We start from the raw sequence: 25092 nt of genomic DNA on the forward strand, positions 1-25092 counted from the left end.
CATTTCCAGTTATTACATCCCGTTTCTCATCCTCTAAAAGACCAGTGTTTACTTTAGCCACTCTTTTTTGTTTTATATATTCATAGAAACATTTGCTATCTATTTTTATATTCTGAGCTAGTTTATTCTCATAATCCACTTACTTTATAGCTTTTTTGTGGCTTTCTACTGACCTTTAAAGATTTCCCAACCCTCTAGGTTCCCACTAATCTTTGTCATTTTGTATGCCTTTTCTTTCAATTTGCTATCCTCCTTTATTTCCTTGGCGAACAAGTATGATTTGGTGGCAATTAGAGAGACATGGGTTGCAAGATGGTCACAACTGAGAGTTAAATATCCAGGGGTATCAATCAGACTGTTTGGAGGGACCAACAGGAAGGTAAGGGAGGTGGTGTAGCTTTGATATTTAAGGATGACTTCAGGGCAGTAATGAGAGATGATATAGATTCTATGGGGGGGGAAAAAAAGGTTGAAACCACTTGGGTGGAAATTAGAAATAGTAAGGGAAGAAAGTCTCTGATATGCTTAGTCTATAGGCCACCAAATAACAACATCGTGGTGGAGCGAGAAATAAAGAAATAATTGATGCATGTGAAAATGGTACAACAATTATCATGAGGGATTTTAATCTACATATTAATTGGTCAAACCAAGTCGGTCAAGGCAGCCTTGAGGAGGAGTTCATAGAATGTATCCTTGAAACCTTCCTTGAACATTATGTAATGGAACCTACGAGAGAGCAAGCTATCCTAAATCTGGGCCTGTGTAATGAGACGGGAATAATCTTACAGTTAGGAATCCTCTTGAAAGAAGCAATCACAATATGGTTAAATTTAAAATACAGATGGAGCGCAAGAAGATAAAATCCAATATCAACGCCTTGTGCTTAAACAAAGGAGACTACAAAGGGATGAGGGAAGAGTTAGCTAAGGTAGACTGGGAGCAAAAACTTTATGGTGAGACAATTGAGGGACAGTGGAGGACTTTCAAAGCGATCTTTCACAGTGCTCAGCAAAAGTATATTCCAGTGATAAGGAAGGACTGTAGAAAAAGAAATAATCAGCCAAGGATATCTTGGATATCAAGGGAGGCAACATACCATCCTGAAGTCTCGTTTGCAGCCACAGAAATGCCTGTCCATTCCCCTTATAGTTAAATCCCCTATAGCTATTGCAATGGCACATGTTTTACCCCTCCTCTCTGCAGCAGAACCAGCCATGGTGCAATGAGCTTGGCTGCTGCTGCTTTTCCTCGAGAAGTCATTACCCTCAACAGTATCCAAAGCCGTACAGTAGGGCAGCACAGTAACACAGTGGTTAGCACTGCTGCTTCACAGCTCTGGGCACCTGGCTTCGATTCCCGGCTTGGGTCACTGTCTATGTGGAGTTTGCACATTCTCCTCGTGTCTGCGTGGGTTTCCTCAGGATGGTCCAGTTTCCTCCCACAGTCCAAAGATGTGCGGGTTAGGTTGATTGGCCATGCTAAAAATTGCCCTTTAGTGTCCTGAGATGCGTAGGCTGGAGGGATTAGTGGGTAAAATATGGAGGGATATGGGGATAGGGCCTGGGTGGAATTGTGGTCAGTGCAGACTTGATGGACCGAATGGTATCTTTCTTTATTGTAGGGTTTCTATGATTTCCATGATTCTACGTACATCTGTTCTGCAGGGGAATGGTCACGGAGATTCCTGCGCTACCTGCCCATCTCCCTTGCTCTGTCTTGTATTGGCTTCAATAGTGAATGTTGTGGCAGGTATTCAGTGTAGCATAACTTGTGGAAGAACAGGGCAGATCAGGCGGCAATTTCTGGATTTCCCCCGCCTTCAGCTGCAGATGTGCAGACTCTAAAAGTTGCTGGCTGATTTATTTGATAATAACAATGAGCGTTGATATCCTCTTCACACAAAATATAGACCTGTATTGTTGTAACTTCTTTAGCATATATTTTATCCACACCTACTTGCTTTTTTGGGGAATAGTGGCGAGGTGGCACAGTGGTTAGCACTGCTGCCTCACAGCGCCAGGGACCTGAGTTTGATTCCCGGCTTGGATGAGTGGCTGTGCTGCATCTGCATGTTCTGCCCGTGCCTGCATGGATTTCCTCCAGGTGCTCTGCTTTCCTCACACAGTCCAAAGATGTGCTTATTAGATGGATTGGCCATAGTAAATTGCCCCTTAATGTCCAAAGGTACATAGATTAGGAGGATTACGGGGAAGGGGGATTGGGGTGGGCCTGAGTGAGACGCTCTGTTGGAAAGTTGATGCAGATTCTATGGGTCAAATGGCCTCCTTCAGCACTGTAGGGATTCTGTGATTTTATAATTCTTTGAGGTGATGAAAGGATTCCTGGACTGATTATCAGTCTTTTGAACTACATCATGAATGCCCCTTCTTTTGCTTACAAGTCCTGGCGTGAGACTTGAACCCCTGGCTCAGAGTTAGGGATGCTACCACAATGCAACAAGACCTCCTAGATATTGAATGGTAATCCAATTAATTCCTGTGAAAGTAATATTTATTTTTTTCTGTCTAAGGTCCCGATCCCGTGGAAACACTAGTGGCAGTGGCAGTGAGTCTGAAAATTCCAGCCGGGAGCGTAAAAGGCGAAACAGGTATATGCGAAGTGGGTAATTAAATAAGCCTGTGCTTTTGTTGGAGAGATTTTCCCACTGGAAGCACGTATTGGAAACTTGGCAATGTGTAAATGGTCCACTAGAGATGAGTTCAAACCCCACTCCAGCAACTGAGCACGGCATGTAGGCTAACAAATGAGTGTAGTACCGAGGGTGGATTGATTTGCTGGAAGTGCTTTCTTTAAATAATACATGAAATAGAAGCCCTGTATGCCTGCTTTGGTAAATGTGGACAATTCCACAGCAGTATTTAAATAAGAGAGAGAGAATTTTCCCAGTGTCCTGGCCAATATTTATTCCTCAACAAATAGCACTAAAAATAGATCAATTGGTTATTCTTCTTGTTATTGTGTCTCAGACCTTGCTGTCAGATTTCCTGACAAAACAGTAACTATACTTCAAAAATAATTCACCAGTCACAAAGCATTTTAAGATATTTGAACATGTAAAAGGTGTTAAATATTGCAAGTTCTTTTCTTAAAGTACCAGAACACGCTTTAGTACACACACTGTCACACACACTCTCAAATGCTCAGACACACACTCTCAAACACACACACACACTTGCGCACACACGCTCGTGCAAACATTCTCACACACACACACACACACACACACACACACGTTCCCACGCACGCACACTCACACACACACATTCTCTCTTACGCACATTCTCTCTCTCTCTCACACACACACGCTCACATTATCTCACACGCGCACTCTTACACGCGCACACACACACACACACACACACACACACACACACACATTCTCACAAACACACACACACGCTCACACACACGCTCACACACGCTCACACACACACACATGCTCACACACACACACGCTCACACACGCTCTCTCTCACACACGCTCTCTCTCACACACAATCTCTCTCACACACAATCTCTCTCACACACACACACAATCTCTCTCACACACACACACAATCTCTCTCACACACACACACAATCTCTCTCACACACACACACAATCTCTCTCACACACACACACAATCTCTCTCACACACACACACAATCTCTCTCACACACACACAATCTCTCACACACACACACACACACACACACACAATCTCTCACACACACACACAATCTCTCTCACACACACACACAATCTCTCTCACACACACACACAATCTCTCTCACACACACACACAATCTCTCTCACACACACACACAATCTCTCTCACACACACACACACACAATCTCTCTCACACACGCACACAATCTCACACACGCACACAATCTCGCACACACGCACACAATCTCGCACACACGCACACAATCTCGCACACACGCACACAATCTCTCTCACACACGCACACAATCTCTCTCACACACGCACACAATCTCTCTCACACACGCACACAATCTCTCTCACACACGCACACAATCTCTCTCACACACGCACACAATCTCTCTCACACACGCACACAATCTCTCTCACACACGCACACAATCTCTCTCACACACGCACACAATCTCTCTCACACACGCACACAATCTTGCACACAATCTCGCACACACACACACAATCTCGCACACACGCACACAATCTCGCACACACGCACACAATCTCGCACACACGCACACAATCTCGCACACACGCACACAATCTCGCACACACGCACACAATCTCGCACACACGCACACAATCTCGCACACACGCACACAATCTCGCACACACGCACACAATCTCGCACACACGCACACAATCTCGCACACACGCACACAATCTCGCACACACGCACACAATCTCGCACACACGCACACAATCTCGCACACACGCACACAATCTCGCACACACGCACACAATCTCGCACACACGCACACAATCTCGCACACAATCTCGCATTCTCACAAATGCACTCTTACACGCGCGCACACACTCGCGTGTGCGCACTCCCACACACATGCTCATATATACAGATACACACACGCACACGTTCTCACACGCACACGTTCTCACACGCACACGTTCTCACACGCACACGTTCTCACACGCACACGTTCTCACACGCACACGTTCTCACACGCACACGTTCTCATACACACTCTCACACGCACACATACACTCACATGCTCACTCTTGCACACATCCATCATGTGCATGCAACACGCACACTTGAAATCGCACTCACACTCACTCACTAAGGGTACCCTCACTGGGTAGGGTGGATTTTTCATTCTCAGTTGGAGCTGCTATGACTGGAATTCTCTCTCCTTCCCCCATTCTTGCCTCTTTCCCTTTCCTGGATTTCTAACTTCAATCTCTGCTGTTCCAGCTGTATTTTTGCTAAAGCTAGTTGTTTTGGATTGTAAGTGTGTCTGAAGTCATGGACCAACTGACTCAAAGACAGCTTCTCTGCTGCCATCAGACTTTTGAATCGATCTACCTCTTTTAAGTTGATCTTTCTCTATACCCGAGCTATGACTGTGACATTACATTCTGCAGTCTCCCCTTTCCTTCTCTATGAACGGTATGCTTTGTCTGCATAGCGTGCAAGAAACAATACTTTTCCTGTATACTAATACATATGACAATAATAAATCAACTTTAAACTTAAATTGGCAAATTGGTCTTTTTTAAAACATCGGCTTTAACCTTGTGTTAAATCCGCACTGGAAAAGACAAGTAGTAAAACCATTAAACGTATCTTTACCAACAGCAAAAAAGATAGCAACACACCCTTTGCAATTGGCAATACTAGTGCAATGAAATTGCAGAACAGCCTGAAAATTCTTGCTTTGTTCCTTTTTATTGGAGAACCGAATCTATGTAATGTTCCAAGATGTCCAGCAGGTGGCCTACACTGCTTTGTTTCAACAAGGAATGATTAAGAACATTCTTGATATAATATTACGTATATACACTTGGGTGCTTACCTGCCTGGTAATTTTAAATGGATATTGCTTAATCTTGACTATATTCAAACTTCGAAAACAATCCAGCTTAGAAATGTACACTTGGAATAAAAAGTTACAAACCCAAGCACAGAATTATGTTTAATTTGCTGAATATTCTGTTAGTGAGACTGAAAATAAATTAAATATCAGAGATGTACTAAAAAAAAAGTATTCAATCAGTAAATATTTGTGTACTTGGTTCTAAAGGATCTGCTTCAATGAAGGGGAGATTATTTTAAAGAAAGGAAAGATAATAGTCCAGTTAAATGCTTTCATCATTTGTGCAGTTATTCGTAGAGAGTACCAACTTCATTTTAAAAAATATCCCATTTTGTAACATACCTTCATGAAGCCATGTAAAACCCTATGGGAAGTGCAGATTGTGGGTGTGGTGGGTTGAAGCTGAGCAAAGGGAATATCGTTCTATTGAGCCCATCAGTCAGTGACAGTATTAACTGTAATGGTACCTTTCTCTCATTTTGTGGTTACGCTGAAACGAAACTTAATTATTATGACACCTGTTATTACAGACATTTCAGACTTAATCTTTGGTTTCAGTGGACCATCTATTGTCAACTGTTAAGCTGCCCTGGGTAAAATAGTAGGCTGAGCTATATATTTTAGCAGATAGGGTACAGTGGGTTTAGAATTTAAATCCTTTTATCAGAGGGTTTTGCTCTAACTGGGTGATTCCTCAGTAGACGTGATGATTGCAGTTTTGCCTTCAAAGTCTATAGACTGTTTGATTATAGTTGGTTTCAAGCACCCTGATACAGCCTTTCATCTCCTACCTTTCCACTGTTCAGGTCACGTCAAGAGAATGAGATGGTGGACTCAGCTCCTCAGTGGGAACAAGTGCTGAGGAGACAAAAAGAGCGCTCTCTGGCTGACCCCAACAACAGACGTTCAAAGCATAGATCCCGATCGTATGTGTTCAATTTTCTGTTAATGCTGAGAATAACTTAAGACTTCATTGTAGTGATACGTGATCCATAACTTATTGTATATCAATTCACCAAAGTTCACTAGGCTTTCACAGGTCAAATATGGCATAGCCAGATGCAAAACAGATCCCTAGTAGCGTGCCTTAGCCCTGAACCTTGGTAGAGGACTTTCTATTGCATCAACACGATCTTTCTAGTTGTTGCCCCAGTCAGTGCTATCACCTTTCTGAGTGAGACTGCCAATTCAGACCCGGAAATTTCTATACACATTGATGCCCACTGGGAACTGATTGAGATTGGCCAGACTTGTATCATTTAGGAGTCTTGTGGCCAGCAGATAGTCGATTTTCTGGAATACATTTTTTTGGTTTGGACCAGCAGTGAGATCCCTGGCTTGTAGTCCAATTCACCCAACCCCTGACATAGTAGCTCCCCCATATGCACTGACTTTCATACATACAGTCACCAAGACCATTTCTGTACCACACAACAGTTATGATGAAGGATTGCACATGGTGACACAAATGAAGCAGTAGGTCTGTGTCACTGTGGGAAAAGACACCATCGTCATATGTTAAATAATAGAAAGGAGCTGCACCTGGCAGCATAGCAGAACAGCACTGCATCTGAAAAATAAATGGGGTATTGAAATTCAAGAACAATTTTAATGTACACACAAACACAGGCATGGGTTTTTACTGTAGAAATGTATTCTTGTTTTTACTTTGATATAATCTATGTAAAACAATTATACCCAAGTTCATTTAATGTAATTTGACCACTTTTTAGGTGCTACTTTCACATCAGATTGCTTTTTAAGCTTATTTTGTTGCTTTGATCAGTAGCATTTGTGCAAATTACCACTACAGCTACATGGGTAATATGTTTTCTGCAGGAGAAGTCCTGATGTACAAGCAAAGGAAGAACTATGGAAGCACATTCAGTGAGTATGACGTTATTCTGTAGATTACATTTTGTCTTTTCAAGATTTATTCTCATAAAGGGAATTCATTGACAACATGGAAAACCATTCTAGGAAGCTGCTTGTCTCCCTCCCCTGCAGTAGGCGCTTCCTGTTGCATTTTGCAACCTTTTCCTCTGGCAGGCACCCAAGATGCACTATGAACAAGAACAGAAAATGCTGGAAAATCTCAGCAGGTCTGACAGCATCTGTGGGGAGAGACTAGATCCAATGTTCCAAGTCTACATGATCTTTCATCAGACCCTTCATCAGCTCTGACGAAGGGTCATCTAGATTCAAAATGTTGGCTCTCTCCTCTCTCCACAGATGCTGTCAGACCTGCTGAGACGTTCCAGCATTTTCTGTTTTTGTTGCAGATTCCAGCTTTTATCTTATGCACTACAGGTAAAAAGTTGGCCTCCTCACCCGTCTTGATATGGTAAACACAAAACGACACTGAGAATGATTTCTCATAGTTAGCATAATCGGATCATACATTTTGTACTTACTTTAAAAATTCTTTTAGGTAAGTATTGAAAATTTCCCACGTAAAACGGTTACTCTGTAATTATACTCTGCTTCTATGGAAGATGATGCCACATACCAGTGACAGGATGGTATAATCATGGTGTAAATGTTATATTTAAGCATTCTTTGTTACAGTTGTGAACAAAGGAATTTGTAATAGTAACATAGAAATAAAGATAAATTGTAGAATGGGCGCTAATTTATTTCTGCGTACCCTGATCCAAAGAGCCCCACTCCATTTCTTCAAACCAGCTTTACCTGTAGATTGCATGTGGTCTTGGCTCTTTGGGCTGAATATCCCTATGGGAAATGGGAAACTAGAGCTAGCTCTGCTTTTGTATCAGAAACCTGCCTCTGGTGAGAAACTGACCGAGTTCTGGGTTTTCCTGGGGCTGACCCCTTAATTGGGATAGAAGCAAGTCTCCTGTCCAATTAAAGCTCATGGTGGGCAGGATTGGAGGAGGGCTTCAGATACCGATTGTAAGCACCACTGAGGCTACTGCTTGGCCTTAAGGGAGAGAATTTGTGTCAAAGCCTGCCACTACACCACAGGGGCCAGAGATGGAGCCAGAGGCCTGGTATCCATGAGAGGGAGGAGGGGAGGTCCTCTTCTCAGAGCATGACAGCAGGAAACCGTCTTGTCATGTAATAAGAGCTCCTCTTTGTTCAGTGTCATCTCCCGCTGCCTGAAGGTAATTGCAGAACAGCAACAGACTGCTCCAGGCACCAGACTTAATTGCCTTTGACCACATGATGCCCCTCATCAATTGTGATTCTGATATGTAGGCCAGTTAGCCTGGGATCTTACATTGGAAAAAAGTTAGAAACCATTATTAAATATGTTACAGCAGGGTACTTGGAAAAATTTGAGGTGATCAGGCAAAGTCAACTTGGTTTTATGAAAGGTAAATCATGTTTAATCAATTTATTAGCATTTTTTCAAGGAATCACATGTGCTGTGGATAAAGGTGAATTGTTGGATGTACTGTACTTAGATTTCCAGAGTACATTTGATAAAGTGCCATATCAAAGCTTTTTGGGGAAAATGAAAGCTCATAGTCTAGGGGGTAACAGATTGGTGTAGACAGAAGGTTGGCTGGCTAACAAGAAACAGAGTTGGCATAAATGTTTCATTTCCTGGTTGGCAGGATGTGACAAGTGGTTTGCCACAGGGATCGGGGCTGAGGCTCAACTTTTTGCAATTTATCTAACTGATTTGGATGAAGGGATTAAAGGTATGGTTTTTAACTTTGCTGACAACAAAATGATAGGAAATTAAATTGTAAAGAGGAGGTAAGGTAGCTACAAAGGGACATACAAAGGTTACATTAAGTGGAATAAAATGTGGCAAATGGACTATAATGTGGGCAAATGTGATAATTCCCATTTTGGCAGGAAGAATAAAAAATAAGCTTATTATGTCAGTGGTGAGAGATTATAGAACCTTGAAGTACAGAGGGATCTGGGTGTCCTAATGCATGAATCACAAAAGGCTGGTTATATAGGTACAATAAATAATTAGAAAAGCTAACAAAATATTATCATTTATTATGAGGGGAATTGATTAAAAAAGTAGGGACGTTATGCTTCAGTTATGTAGGGCATTGGTGAGGCCACATCTGGAGTATTGTTCACAGTATTGGTCTCCTTATTTACAGAAAGGTGTAAATGCATCAGAAGCAGTTAGATGCAGTTCAGAGAAGGTACACTGGGCTAGTACCAAGATTGGACAGGTTAGATTTTTATCCACTAGCGTAAAATGCAACTTGATTGGAAGCTATATAGAAAAGGGCAGAGTATTTGTGGATCTGGGTTCAGCCCTGACTTCCCTCCAGCTCCCTTCCAAATAAGTGCAATTTTACATTGTTACCTGACCAGGAAGTTCCAGCTCCTTATCTTCCGTAGCATTTCCTGTTCGTACAAATTCTTACAGCACACTGAGGAAGACTTTGCTGGTGTATACTGAGGAGGCACTGATTCAGTATGACAGGAAAGATGAACCTGGAATGGAGGGATAAAGTTCAATATCAGCCACGGATTTTTCTAGGACATCGAGTTTCTTGCCACTAACTGTCTTTTCCAGCTGAGGTGGACAGGACAGGATAATAATTTGTCAGGAATTCAGTCCTAAAGTTATTGAAAGGGATTCCTGAAGTTTACAAACCTTTTATTTTTTGGAAAGTTTGTGCAGTGAGGAAACCAGGAATGGTACACTTGAGCCTAGCCTTTGTTCCCAAGGTAAGTGCAGAGAGTCAGGAAATTTCCCAGCCCCTCACATCTGCATTGGGAAGAACAGCTCCTGCTTAACGGGATTTTTCTTCTTTTGGGGGGTGAGGGTCAGTGTGCAGGGGTAAGGTGCATGTTTGAGTTGAGCACAACTACTTCACCCACCACCCCACATCCCACCTCTCCTTCCAGCAAGAGTTCTGAGTCAGTCATGGCTGCTGCCTCGTGCCGAGCTGGCTAAAAGGGCCCCTCGGTATACAGTTGTTTATTTAATATTATGCCTTCAACCGCCACCTCCCCACTTACTCCCCATGTCACATTCATGCCAACTCATTGCTAACCCACGCTCTTCCAGCCACCCCAATAGTCCCTCATACTATGCCAATGTATTCCTTTCTACCCACTCCCAAAGGTTTCTCATGTATGTCCCTCTACTCACCCCTTAACTCAGGCAGTGATAACACCATAATGATAGGCCATAGGGTTACATCAGTAAACAGCTATTGAAAACTGCAAAAAACAACTTTTTCCCTCAAAATTTAAACGCCAACTGATTTAAATAACTTGATAGCTTGGCAGTTCCACAGATTTTATCTGCTTTTTATGAGAATTCGTGCCTACTCTTAAACATTACATATTGCACACTGCCAGGAAATGGTCCTTGCTCCAATTTTTGCTCCAGCAAAAATGGGGTGTGTTTGAACTCAGCACTGAGTTCAAATGGGCCTCTAGGTTCAGGTTTCACTGTGTGTAAAACAGATCCTGCCCCATTTTCCCTACTGGTGAAAATAGGATCTGTTGGACCTGGTGACGCGGTGCCATTTTGGATAAGGCACTAAGTCTCCATGACTTCACAAAAATCCAGGTCTTAGTTTCTTGCTGCATGTCTGTTTCTGCGGAGCTGCCACTTTTGCGTATCCCCTCCCCGCTCCCTGTCAGTTTTGGGGACCTTTCAATGGGGTTTTTATGCTTCCCATTGAAATATGACCAGTGACATGTCCACTGGAAGGAAGCGGGTATTTGTACCCGCATGGACTATTTGTAGGTCCTCCTATGCTTTATTCAAATAGTGATCAATTTCAGAGGTAACACGGAAAAGGTAGCAACACCTGCAATCTTCAGAAAAGACTATTGAGAGATATAGTGGAAAAGGTATGGTTGAGATGCAGAAAAAAGGAGTTTCTTGTTAAGGCTCTAACTCTCTTGTTGAAATAAATTCCTGCCATTTGGAATAGCTTATGTTTTCTCCTGAATGCTGTGTTTTTCAGACGAGAACTGGTGGATCCAATTGGTTTAACAGAAGAAGAGCTGAAAGAGATACCATACACCAAAGTAGAGTAAGTTTGTTCAATTTATACAACCTTGCTATTTATTTTGACTTGTAGTGTGTCATATATTGTATCAACAAATGGACAGCAAGTTCAATATTTTAATCTAAACTACCCTAACAGGCATTAGAGATGAATTCCTAGATAAAATAGGCCTATAATGTTGCACTTGATTGAAAGAATTAATACTGTGTTTCACTGCAAGGCATTGTCTAATTATTGGCATCAGAACCTTTCCAAAGTCAATTCCTTTAAAATGCAATCTGCAATGAGTATTGAATAAAATACCAAAAGGAAATATTGAGAACAATGCTGGAAAATGTAGTATCCTAGTTTCTACAAAGATACAAAAATACAATAACTTTACAATTATTGAAAATAAATAGTATTGAATGTACAAGGATGTATAAATAATTAAATTAACACAAGTTTATTCCCAACTTTCTTTATAATGGAAGTGTAGTACTTGTCAAACAATGTGGCTTCTGAACTTGCTGTCGGATAATGCTGTGTTTCCAATATATACCCTGCCAAACAAGATATTCGAGTCAGAAACATTGAGGGTTATTTATGATTAATGAAGATGCTCTGATGGAAGAGCTGGGGTACAATGATCTACAGTAAATGACATGACCTTTTTCTGGTCCTGACTTTCCTTATAAAATGAGTGACTTTTTAATTAATTTCTGAGAGTTCTTTCTAGGGGTGAAATTTTTCTATCCTGCCTGCAGCAGCTTCCGAGAATCTGGTGGAAGGCAAAAACTCAGAAATCTGTCAGCACCAAAACCGTTTGCAATTCTCCCAATGGCGACTCAGTTTATACACTGCCTGGTGATGGAAACACCATTTACATTCATTTGCATATCATGAATGCTCATTAAAACAGCTATTCACCTGAATCGCCACACGCCTTCTAATCCTGCATCATGCCAACGGGAAATCACATTGTTTGTAAATGAGTGGCTAACACTAAGCAGGCTTACTCTTGTAGCCGCCTAGTTGAAAGCTGCCTCCATGGGCCTATATCCTGTATGTGCCAGAAAAAATAGAATGTTAGGGTGAGAAAGTAGTTGTGTCAACCTTGTTTAATGAAGGTTTATTTTGCTAGTATCATGAGTGAGCTTACATTAAAACTGCAATAAGTGACTGTGAAAATCCCCTAGTCACCACACTCCAGTGCTTGTTCGTGTACACTGAGGGAGAATTTAGCATGGCCAATGCACCCAACTAGCAGGTCTTTCAGACTGTGGGAGGAAACTGGAGGAAACTCATGCAGACATGGGGTGAACGTGCAGACTCCGTACAGACAGTAACCCAAGCCGGGAATCGAACCCAGGTCTCTAGTGCTATGAGGCAGCAGTGCTCACCACTGTGCCTATGATGATCAATTGCTTGAAATGTAATGTAAAAGTAAGTCACAGTTTTTCCCAGTATAGTACACTTTAACATTTGGTGTGGATTTTTCTGTGTCTCAATGATTTTAAAATTTTCTGTCACCAGGACTCAAGGTAACCCCATCCGCATCAGGCATTCACATTCACCTCGAAGCTTTCGACAATACCGGCGCTCACAATGTTCCGATGGTGAACGATCTGTTCTTTCAGAAGTTAAGTACGTATTTCAGCAATCCACAAATGCAACAATTGGCAAATAAAAATATCTTAATGATTTGAGGGAAGGATCCAGTTGCTACAAATGATTCATTTTGTTTAGAGCTATTTAAAAATGATTTCAAAAACAATCTCACTTCAGAGCTTTCAAGATTAGGAGATTTATAATGTTTTAGGAATTGAACCATGCACAGATGTCACATGGGAGCATTATGTATGGCTACGAGACAGAATTCTATCCAAAGGGATCACTGAGGGTTGGGTGGGAGTGGGGGGGGGGGGGGGGGGGGGTGTGCGGGGGTGATTCTCCCATCCCTCTGCACAGCCAGGAGATTCGAACAGTGGCTGATAAGTGCTGGGTGTCAGGCCTCAGTCTCCCAGCGCCGGATTTCTGGAAATTGGCGTGGAGCTGCCTAATCTATGCAGAGCCTGATTTATATATATTTTGAATACCATTGGCCCAGGACTGAAGTCGTTCTCCCCGCCAGGAGTAGTTCACTCCAGCAGGGTGTACTATAGCTCCCTATTTGCAGGGGGCTGGCAGCCCCACCCCACTGGAGTGAAGTGAGGGCAATTGAGGCCCCCCAATGGGTTGGATGTCTGGGGGTGCCCCTTGGCATTGGTACCATAGTGTCAGACTAAGCCCCCTGGCACTGCCCAAGGGGCAATGTGTCAAAGCCCAGGGGGTACCTAGGTACTGCCCACCGTACATAGGGCCGTTAAAGTGGGCAGAGCCTGATGGGAGTGAGGCCTGATGGGGTGGGACCTCTGGGGGGAGGGGGGAGGGAAGGAGGCCAATGATTGGGAGTGGCCATTCAGATCGGTGGGGGGGAGTGGTTTGGGACTGCCATTGAGGGGTGAGGCTGCTGGTGGAGGTTTGGGGTGGAGTGGGGGGACGAGATAGAGGCAGGGTGGGGGTTGGGCTCGAGGCTGGCCTGGTCATGGGGATCATGGGCGGGATTGCACGGTAAGGGGTCGTGGGGCTGGCCAGCAACTGGGAGGCTGACATTCAGGGGCCACTGTGCAAGTACCGATCTCAGCACTTACAGATTGGTGTGTGGGCAGTGGCCCACTCAGCGCTATGCTGCGGACTGTCCAGCAGGAATAGGCCCTGCACACAGCATTTTAATGTGATTTATACTAGTGCACTCTGTGTGTGTGGGAGCGCACTATGGGAGATTCTTTTTTAAACTCCTACTGAAAAATACAGCAGGACTTACTCCAACTTTTTTACAAATTCAACACTTAGAATTTTTTTGGGAGAATCCCACCCAAGATTTTTCACACACTGTTGCTGTACAAAGACCCATTGTGTAGTCTGCACACGTTAGTCGATCTATTTCCCTACTATAAAATATTTGATGTTCAAGTTGTAATTTTTCCTACAAAACATTTTTACTCCAAGTTGAAGTAATCATTAACAGTCCAAATTTTCCAGGGTAGTTCTTAAAGGAGCACTGTGATGGCTCCCACTTGTGGCAAGACCACTTGCAGTCCTGTGGAAAGAATATATTTTTTTGAGTGAAGAATCAGGGAATGTTGCTTCTTCTGGAACTGAACCTGAACCTGAGTCACTGGCGGGAATTTTACCGGCCTGCCCACCAAGAGAATCGAAGTGGGTGAGGGGCAGACCGTGGAAAGGTCTGTTGACCTCGGGCGAGATTTTACAGTTTCAGGACGAGCAAGGCTGTAAAAACCCACCATTTAATTCAGGAGAGGAGGTGCAGGAGAGAAAAATACTTTTGCCTAGAAATTTCTGTGGCATATAATGGAAACAAATTTTATGTTGGGCTCGAGCTCTGCTTACCCCTTGTCTGTATTCTTGACTCCAGCTCAAATCCCAGGATCGATGTCATATAAGTATTTTGGAAACCAGTGCTGAGGGTGGGTTCTGTTATGTGAGTCATGAACAATTTGAAAAAAGCATGTTGCTGAATTCAAAATTTTAAATATGTCAGTTTCTGTCCTGCAATCTAACGCATTACTGCTTATGAAAAACCAGCCTTTCCACATTGAAACCCATTTTTCTGCAGGGAGGTACTGTTGTTACTTGCCCCAATGTCTCTACAGTTCAAATAATAGAAAATAAGCTTGTTGAATGTGTTTTTCTTATTTGCATAGTTATAAAATGGCTATTTACATGCGAACAGATGCATTATTCCCCTCATACTGTGGAAGTCCCATTGGGGAACAGAGGCTCAATTTTGTTTCTTTGTCTGACCAGATTCCAGCACGTATTTCCCAGCAAAACCTGACATATGTTTTTGTCCTTTTATTTTTAAAATGTAACTTGATTGTCAAATTATGTCTGTTTAAAACTCGGTTGACCAAAACTAGCCAGCAGGAAAATACATTAGCTATGCCTGAGTTTAATGAACCAGTTTTAAAAATACAGCAATGATACTGTGAAACAATGCTTTCTTAGTAGCTTATTATTCAAATGAAAATAGATTCTGAGCATAAAGTCAGCATTAATAATAATTGGCAATTCTCTGTATGTATACTAAACACTCAGCAGGGGTTATTATAATCTTTCAATCCCTTCCAACATTTTTAACAGCTTTACGGCAGTAATTTTTCAAAATTATTTAATGTTTAATTTTATGAATTATTTATTAAGATAGGTAGTGCAATTTTCTTATCGTAGTTCCATGGGAATAGATGATAGAATAGATATTGAAACAGACAATAATTATGTCATTATCTGTACAATGAGTAAAAGCAGTACTTTGATTTCATTATCTGCTATCAATGGTTACACAGTTACATCCTCTGGTTTTACTGAATGCCTATGCTACGAATCACTTGAAAACCAAACTTGTGGTCATTATGAAATTGCACCCTATTACAGAAAGCCTCTGCAAGGCTGATCTTTTAAGATGCTAGCCTTCACATAATATCGCTTACACCAAAGTCAGCATTTTTGTGAAATGTTTTCTCAACAACTGCAGTAAAACCACCAGTTACAGCAAGGCTTTCTGAGGCCTGAGGAACCTAGCGTAGAGTTTACACTTTGGACACAATCATCGACCCGTTCAAATTGTAGGGTCAATTGTGCCTGTTTTGAAAATTGCTTTTTTTCTTGAGGTTCTTCTCAAACACAATTTGCCTGTTTGCAAACTCAAAATCTAGCAGTCAGCCAGTGTTTTAAAATATGTATTTTTCTAAACATTGTACTTTAAACTTATTCCCTGATATATTTAACAATGGTAACAGCACAGTATTATTAATACAGCTGAAAATGGGCCTACCTGGGAAAAGTAAGCACTTTTTAATCAGAATACTGAATCTTTTGCTAGTTATATTAGAATGCAGCAGTCAACTTCTTAGGCTGGAATTTTCCAGGACCCCCACCTCTGTGGCGGATGCAGCGAATCATTGGCCACCGGCGGGGTCCTTGTCTCGTGTCAAAGACTATAGGGGTTGACTTTGGTGGGACCAGATGATCCTGCAGGCAAGAAGGACTGGAAAAGCCCCATTAGTACCCAGGCTATTCTGGAAAATTCTGAATTGATCATACTGGGCGGGGGATTCCCCACCCCTTTGAATGAACATGCCTAGACAACACTCCTTTCTGGAATTCATGAGTGTTATTGTTTGAAGGTTACTCCAAACTAGGGTTAATGGACTCCTAGACCCTACGGGTGGGATTTTCTGGTCGCAACCGCCCCAAGACCAGAAAATCCCACCTGACCTTGACATGGTCCTGTCCCAACTGTTACAATTCCTGTGGTGGTCAGGACGGGAAAATTCCGCCATATGTGTCCAGATTTGCAATGTAACAAAGGAAAACTGACGATACCAGTTTTCCACAGATTGTCTGTAAAACTACCATTTAGCTTCCAATTTAATATTAATACCCATTGGCCATGTGACTGAAACTGTTCTTTGATATCAAAGTTCTTTCATCCCAAAACTCAAAAAGAAACCTAGGGGGAAACTGCAGAATAACATTGACAAGACAATAGCTGCAAAGAAAGGTTGTACCACCTTTGATTGTTAAAAATCAAAGAGGCTTGCAAGTCTTTAAAAAGTCTCTCAGTCTATTTCAAAATTACGAGTTCAACTGTAAAGAAATTGGACCTGCTGATACAACAACCCAACTTTGAGCTGCTGATGATTCTTCACATTGAAGGAAACCTGTAATAATCTGTATATATGACCCCAACTACCTGAATTTAGCAGAACTGCAATTCAAAAGTGGAAATATGCTTCCTCTTTCACTGGACTTCCAAAGAGACACAAACAGTTAATTTATGTTTTGGTTTTGTACAAGTGCACAATCTTCTTTAATTGTATTTTTCTTGAGTGTGTGGTGTGTGACTGATGTAGCATTTAGATCTGTTGGGGTGAGTGTGTGAATAAATAATCCATTTTGTTTAATCTGTGAATGTCTGTGCTGGTACTTTCAAATTGACTGCACACCAATGACGGTTTAGAAACAAGCACACTTTTCAAAAACAAAACACACTGATTATGGACGGATGTGAATGGAATTGGGGATTTCAGTTTATCTCTCGTCCCCTATCAATCAATAGCAAACATATATTTCTTTGTAATAATTCTGTTAAAATAGCAGACATAGGAATATGTTAAGTGTCCATCTGTTAACACTGCCACATTATCTTTAAGCTTAGATTATGACTTCAGGATCACTCATGTTAAATGTGTTCTGTCAAATTTCTGGGACAGTTTTATTGTGTTTTAGATTATTGGGTTCAAGCATTTCATGAAATATGGTGGTCAGTGTAAATAGGTGTGATTTCATATACACTGAAGTGTGTATGACAAAATAACAAAGCTAATTGATTATTGGTCATATAAAATGAAATAATGCTCATATATTTATTTGTTTTCAGTGCCAGGACTGATCTTGTGCCACCATTGCCTGTCACCCGTGCTTCAGATTCTCAGGACCGTCATGGATCATCTTCAACATTGAATCAAGTCAGTTTTAGTCACAATTTAAAACCGTACTAACAAAGCAGCTAGATGTCTTTAAGCATGTCATTGTGAAGAAAGTATTGTCAGCATTGGAGTAAATTCCCCATTAGATTTAATATTGGGAGAGTCCCACCTGTCAGGAGTACAAACTCCAGAATTTTCTGCAAAGATACAATTATTGTTGAAGTGAGGGTCCAGGGCATGTTCCAGGTGGAAAAGGTTTCATATTGTAAGCAGATTACAGGGATTGCTCAGGTGATGCTCGGGGGATATGGTGACGACTCCATGGAGAACAAACCTGTTGTCCTCTCTCAGGAAGATGGCATTTATCTTCCTATCTTTTCCAATCCACCAGTACCCTTGCTACTCTCATCAGCAGGCACCTATGCTAAAAATATAAGAAATAGGAGCAGGAGTAGGCCATCTAGCCCTTCGAGCCTGCCCTGCCATTCAATAAGATCATGGCTGATCTGAAGTGCATCACTTCCACTTTCCCGCTTTCTCCCCATAACCTTTAATTCCCTCGTCTGCCAAAAACCTACCTACCCGTGTCTTAAATATATTTAGCGAGGTAGCCTCCACCACTTCAACGGGCAGAGAATTCCAGAGATTCACCACCCTTTGAGTGAAGAAGTTCCTCCTCAACTCCGATCTAAACTGCCCCCTCTTATCTTGAGGCTGTGCCCTCTAGTCCTGCTATCATTTCTAAGTGGGAAGAATCTCTGTACCTCTATCCTATCCATCCCTTTCATTATCTTGTACGTCTCTATAAGATCCCCCCTCATCCTTCTAAACTCCAACCAAGTACAGACCTAGTCTATTTAGTCTCTCTTCATAGTCCAACCCCCTCATCTCCAGTATCAGCCTAGTGAACCTCCTCTGCACTCCTTCCAAGGCCAATATATCCTTGCGCAAGTGCGGCGACCAAAACTGCACACACTACTCCAGCTGCAGCCTCACCAGTACCCTATACAGTTGCTAAAAAGGCTCTTCTGGATCTGCTATGGAGCATCCACCATAGCCATCTGCAGTCATCTCCACTGAAAGTCAACTAGGGACGTAGCACTGTAAAGAGCACTAGGATAGTTAGTGGTACATGGAAGACAGGCACCGTGGGAATGCACAAAGGTGAAAATGATTTTGTATGCAATATGTTATGGTTTAATTTATAAATTTGGTTTGGAATATTATTTTGTGGGGATTTTTAATTTTGTATTTTGATTGTCTGTGCACAAGGGAAGGTCCTGAGGGATTGCTGGCGAATGGTCTATTGAGATTGCAGTTACTGGTATTGCTTTTGGATGAATGTTTCACTGGCAGCCTGACCAGGAAGGATCTGTTTAAGTTGCTGCCTGCCTTTCTCTTCCTTCTTGTTCTTCCTTCTCCTCATGCTTCTGCTCTTCAGCTGGTTGCCATGTACATGGTTATGAGGGCTATTCCTTCATATGGTGACATGCAGCAGAACACCATGAATCTTGACACTCACTCTGCCGAGTGCTGCAAGACCCCTCCAGAATAGTCCAGGCCTGTACAAAGACACATGTTGCTGTCTGAATGCAAATATTTTTCATTCTCTCACCATTCAAACAATATTCTGCTTTTCACTTCACCATCAAATCAATAACTTCACACTTCGCCACATTATATTGCATCTACCAAGTTCTTGTACACTTGCCCAACCGACTGTAATCCTTCAGTATCCTATATGCATCTCCTCATCCAAACTTTCCCACCAAACTTCAATAAACATGGATCCATTACAGGCAGTCCCCTAATCTTAGTCAGTAATATGCATTGTAAATATTCAAGGTCCAAGTACTTATCCTTGCGGTACCCAGCCTGCCAACCCAAATATGCCCTTGTTATTCCTACTCTTTGTTTTCTGTTCATTAATCAGTCCTTGATCCTTGCTAATATTATTATCCCTGAACCTTGAGTCCTAGTTTTGTATAATAATCTCTTGAATGGCAACTTACCAAATACTTTTGAAAATACAAATATAAATGCAAATATACTGGTTCACTTTAAGCGTGCACACATATTGACTGTCTAAGGGCACTTATAGACCTGAAAAGAAGGACTTAAACAATCTTAACCTCTCGCCCACAATGTCCATATCCCTATGTGGATGAATTTCACCATTTTGAGCAATCTTGTAAAAGTTACAGTCACCTGAATACTTTTACTTTGTAATCAACTGTTTGTCCACACTTGGAGAACTGAAGAACCCATTCTTTGTGCGTAAGTCACAGACTGAATGCAGATGGGCATGGTGCAACAGCCAATACAGTCACCAATACTTGCATCACCCTTTCTTACCATGTGCAACAGCCTATATACTAGATGTTAACAATGGTTCAATGGTAACACTTCTCCTCCAAGTTAAAAGTTGTTGATTCAAGAAATGATCACAAAATCTATGCTGACGCTCCAGTGCAGTACTGGGGGAATGCTGCACTACTGAAGAATGCAGTCTTTTGCATTAGAAGTTAATCTCATGGAACTAGTTCAAGAAGAACATGCAGTTCTCATAGAGAATATTCATTTCTCAAGCAAGAATACTTTTTTCACTTTGCTGTTTGTGGGACCTTGTTGTGTGCAAGTTGGCTTTTTTGTTTCCCTAGTTTACAACAGTGTCTACACTGCCAATCGACTTAATACATAAATGCAAATCTTTCTTTATATACAGAGCTATGAGAAAAGAGCAGAGGAATGGGTCTAATTGGATAGCTCTTTCAAAACTGTCAGCACAGGCACAATAGGCATGATGTATTTCTGTGTTGTATAATTTTAAGTTTAAAACATAAGCTGCACTTAAAATTCAGAGTGGTGATGATAATTGTCTGGATTGGGTTTGTACTGCTTTCTTAAACAGAAAATATCTGGGCAATTTTACACTCTGGAGTAGATGCCAGTGTTGTAACTGTATTGGAACAGATTGTTCTGGAGCATATGTCTTCAGCACTGCAACTGACACATTGCCAGGCCCACAGAATTTGCTACATTCAGTGCTGTCAGCAGTTTCTTGATATCATGTGGAATGTGTTGAATTTGCTCAAGACTGGCATCTGTAATAGTGGGCATCTCCGGAGGAGGCTGAGATAGATCATCCACTTGGCAGTTCTTTGAAAATGGCTTCAAAAGTTTCAGCCTCGTCTTTTGCAAATGCATCCTGGACTGCAGTACTCAGGGGCCGGAATTTTACCAGCATGCTCGCCCCAAGCAAGGCTTGGAGAATGGCATTCTCCGTTGGTTTCAGGCGGGATCATACAAGTCTCAGGCAGACATGCTGGTAAAATTCTGCCCAGGAAGTAAGTGTTCATGGAGCCTCCTTCCCTGTTAGTTGTTAATTTTCCACCACCACTCACACCCAGATGTATGGCAGTAGAGAGCTTTGATTTGATTTGATCCATTGGTTGGGGGAATCACTTAACCCTGTCTATTTCGCATGAACATTGCCTTGTGGCTGCCATTTCATCAGGTTAGCTCCTGAAGTTTAGGTTTGCCTGGTTCTGCTGTTAGCATGGTCTTCTACACTTCTTGCTGAACCAGGGTCACTGTCCTGGGTTGATAGTAATGGTGTAGTGAGGGATATGCTGGTCCGTAAGATTACAGATTGAAATCATATACAATTCTTTCCCTGCAGAACTTTCTACTTTTTTAGTATAAAAATTGTTTCTTAGTAAAATCGTTAAAATTCTCTTTGTTTTTAAATTCTGTTATAAACAGAAGAGAAATAAATCTGAAGGCAGTACCACAGAAGGAAAGACACAAACTTCAAGTGATGACTGGGATTCAAAATACAGTGTTAAAACTTCCAGGACCATGCAGACACCACGGATCAAGACTGAGACTTGATTACCTTTCAATGATCAACTGAAGAAAGTTTTGAACATGCAGTGATGTAGGGATGATTCTACATGTCCCTATAACATGCCTCGACGGAAAACCCATTTTAACTGTGTGTTATTATAATGCATTGTATTTCTGGAGTTTGTGACCGTGATTTTATACTGATCTCAAACAATCCTCTGGATTTATATATTCCAATTTTTTTTTTTACGCTTGATTTTCTATATTAGTCTGTCAAGTGCAGATGATAAGTAATTGGACACTAAATTATATTGAAAACAGACTTTGGGACCAAGTACCTCTTTAAAAAAAATGTTTTCTAAAGCAGATTTGCAAGATTTTTCTATACTTTGGTATATAATGAAATGTTCATAAAACACTGATCATCAATGCACATGGACAAATGCAAAGCATCTAAAGGTATTTAATACTGGAATGATTATCCACTGCATTTAATGTTTTCCACTTCAGCATTGTCATTACGTTGATCAGTTATATGAACAAGTAAAACATACATTCTCCCTTACAGTTCAATAACTCATGCAGTATACATGTTTCAGCTTAAAAAGTATCTTTTCACTATTTTGAAGCGACTATTCCCATGCAATTCCTTTTACATGCATTACTTCCATCCATAATGTGCTGTCCATAAATAAATAATACGTTTCTATTAGATGCTTCTTAAATGGGCTGATAATAAATGGATCACTCATTATATTTCTTCAAAATAAAACTCGTAATGAGGTGAATAGATTAAAAAGAAATCGCCTGGCAATAAACAAAAGTTTAGAACAATTGAGTGCTAGATGATGTAGATCATCAGTAATTTAGTTTCTGAGAACATCCAGTTCAGATTGCAGCAATGGACTTTGATTTTGATGGACTTAATATCCATTTTACTTAACCAGTTTATGTGCATTGAAATGTCCATTATGTAACATTGTACATGTGACCAGAATTTGTTGCATTTCCTGAAAGTATATAGTGCACTCTTCTGTAAATGTTTGTACATATTGGATGTGATTTGAGTACTCCTTGAAAGTGTAAAATATATTAGGTAAAAGGTAAAGTGGATACACGTCAAAGGAGCCTATCGCCTGTGAAATAGGTATTAGACATTGCAAAATCAGCAAATTAATTTCTCCATCTAGATTGTTTTGAATGATAGTGAATATGGTGAAATATTTAAAGTAACCATTGGCAGAATTTTTTTTGCCAATGAAAACAAGTAAACATATTTGGTCATGTGTTGCATTGTTATTTCAGAACAAGGGAGAAGCCATGCTATAAACAAGGCTTTTATTTATATACTATACTGTTCGTTCTAATACCATTTCCTTGATGTTTCCACTTTTGAGGGAGACCAAAGCTAAGGGCAATAAATATAAAGCAGTCATTAATAAATCCAATAGAGAATTCAGGAGAAACGTCTTAGAGAGTGTTCGAAATGTGGAACTTGTTATCACAAGAAGTAGTTGAAACAGATAGTATAGATTCATTTAAGGGAAAATTAGATAAAAACATGCAGAAAAAAGAATTAGAAGTTAATGATGATAGGATTAGATGAGGCCAAAACATTGAATGTTTTCAGGAAACAGATATAGCACTTGGGGCGAAGGGGATCAAAGTATATGGGGGGAAGGCAGGATCAGACTACTGAGTTGGAGGATCAGCCATGATTATAATGAATGGCAGAGCAGGTTCGAAGGGCTGCATGGCCTCCTCCAGCTCCTATTTTCTATGTTTCTATGAAGAGGGATGGGAAGATGCTTGTTTGGCAGTTTCAGTTGAGTAGTCTATTTTTGTGTTGTACATCTTATGTATTTGGACTACAAGCTGAATATTGCATATGTAATCCACATTTAAGTGAAATGCACACAGCAATGTTAATCTTTGTTACCTCATAACAAGAGCTGGTGTATGGAAGTGGCCACTTAGCACCTGCTGCTAATATAATCTAAAACTCACCACCCACAGAAGATCAAGACCCATTGAGACTAAATACAAAGCAACTTTCTTTCCTTAAGGACAATGAAGAGACAAGTACCTTAATCAGAGATATCAGTATTTTCTATGCATCACAATTGTGATTACTTTCTGTTGCCAATCCCACTTTTGATTCTGTTGGTTGTATGTAATCAGAATGATTAACAGTACTTCAGAAAAAATGAAAACTATTTGTAATTTCTAGGATTGTTGGCATTGGAAAGGCTGCCACAAAGAATAACCACATGCAAAACAATAAGATGCTAGATTAGTAAACTTTCAGAGCATTAAATTGGAAGTTATGGTTACTGCTGTAATGTATTTTGCATGTTGTTATGCGTTTGGTTAGTAGAGAGAAAAAATAAATCAGCAAGTTTTAAGACTGATCTCTTCTATACAAATCTTTCCTAATCATTTCACAAGATCAGTTTGCTTACAGTTTTGTATGTACGTTCCAACACAAATCCACAAGCTGCACTTGAAAGCAAGAAGCAGCATATTCCATTCATATCTATAGTATTTAAGCGCAGTTTCTTCAACCACTCCTCATAGCTCAAATACCTTAAACTAGCTATCAGTTTGGTCATTATTTTTCTGTACGGGATCCAATGTCCATGACCAATAACATCCAGCTGGCTTCCTTCCCAGTTCACAGATATTTTGTTTTCTTACTCCGTCTCCTTTCTTAGACTGTCAGTTCTTAGAGTGAAGAATGTTGCCATCAGCTTTGAAACCTTGCAATAAAACTAACCAGATCAATGGCTGGAATTTAGTCCAGGGGACCTGAGTCCCACCAATGGATTTGGAAGTCGGTAGGATTCCCAAGGGAGCCACTTTAGGTCACATCATTCCCAGTTTGAGGCCTTGCATTTAAAACTCTTTCTTCTCAGCTTGGCTGTCCCTAGAAGTTCAACTGTCTGTTAGGAATCCTACAGTTAACAGGAGTTTTAAATTCACTTAGCCAGTGCACAGAATTTCAAATAATCTATGCTGGAAGGAGATGGTCCCTGTTTTACAGTGAAATTCTTCTAAATTTAAAAAAAACTACTTGAAACATACTCACACCAATAATTATCCTTTTTCTATTGTTTACCTCCCAAACTATCTGGTCTCAATGAACATTTACTGGAAACCAGGTGCTTTACCAGAAATT

At 41.0% G+C, this 25092-nt stretch overlaps 1 protein-coding gene across 4 annotated transcripts in view; it reads left to right on the top strand.

Annotated features, from left to right (window-relative positions):
* epb41l4a (erythrocyte membrane protein band 4.1 like 4A) overlaps nucleotides 1–24325 on the top strand; it is a 189400-nt gene extending 165075 nt beyond the window's left edge. For all 4 annotated transcript variants that reach the window (XM_080189021.1, XM_080189022.1, XM_080189023.1 and 1 more), the window contains exons 18-24: nucleotides 2534–2611; nucleotides 6367–6486; nucleotides 7400–7447; nucleotides 11488–11556; nucleotides 13048–13158; nucleotides 18017–18104; nucleotides 21831–24325. In XM_080189021.1, the coding sequence (XP_080045147.1) occupies nucleotides 2534–2611; nucleotides 6367–6486; nucleotides 7400–7447; nucleotides 11488–11556; nucleotides 13048–13158; nucleotides 18017–18104; nucleotides 21831–21959 (643 nt within the window). In that variant the 3' untranslated portion in view covers nucleotides 21960–24325. The remainder of the gene's footprint in view (nucleotides 1–2533; nucleotides 2612–6366; nucleotides 6487–7399; nucleotides 7448–11487; nucleotides 11557–13047; nucleotides 13159–18016; nucleotides 18105–21830) is intronic.
* The last annotated feature ends 767 nt before the right edge of the window (nucleotides 24326–25092 follow it).

This window comes from Carcharhinus amblyrhynchos, chromosome 5 (assembly GCF_965287045.1).
Source record: "Carcharhinus amblyrhynchos chromosome 5, sCarAmb.v2.hapA, whole genome shotgun sequence".
NCBI lineage: Eukaryota > Metazoa > Chordata > Chondrichthyes > Carcharhiniformes > Carcharhinidae > Carcharhinus > Carcharhinus amblyrhynchos.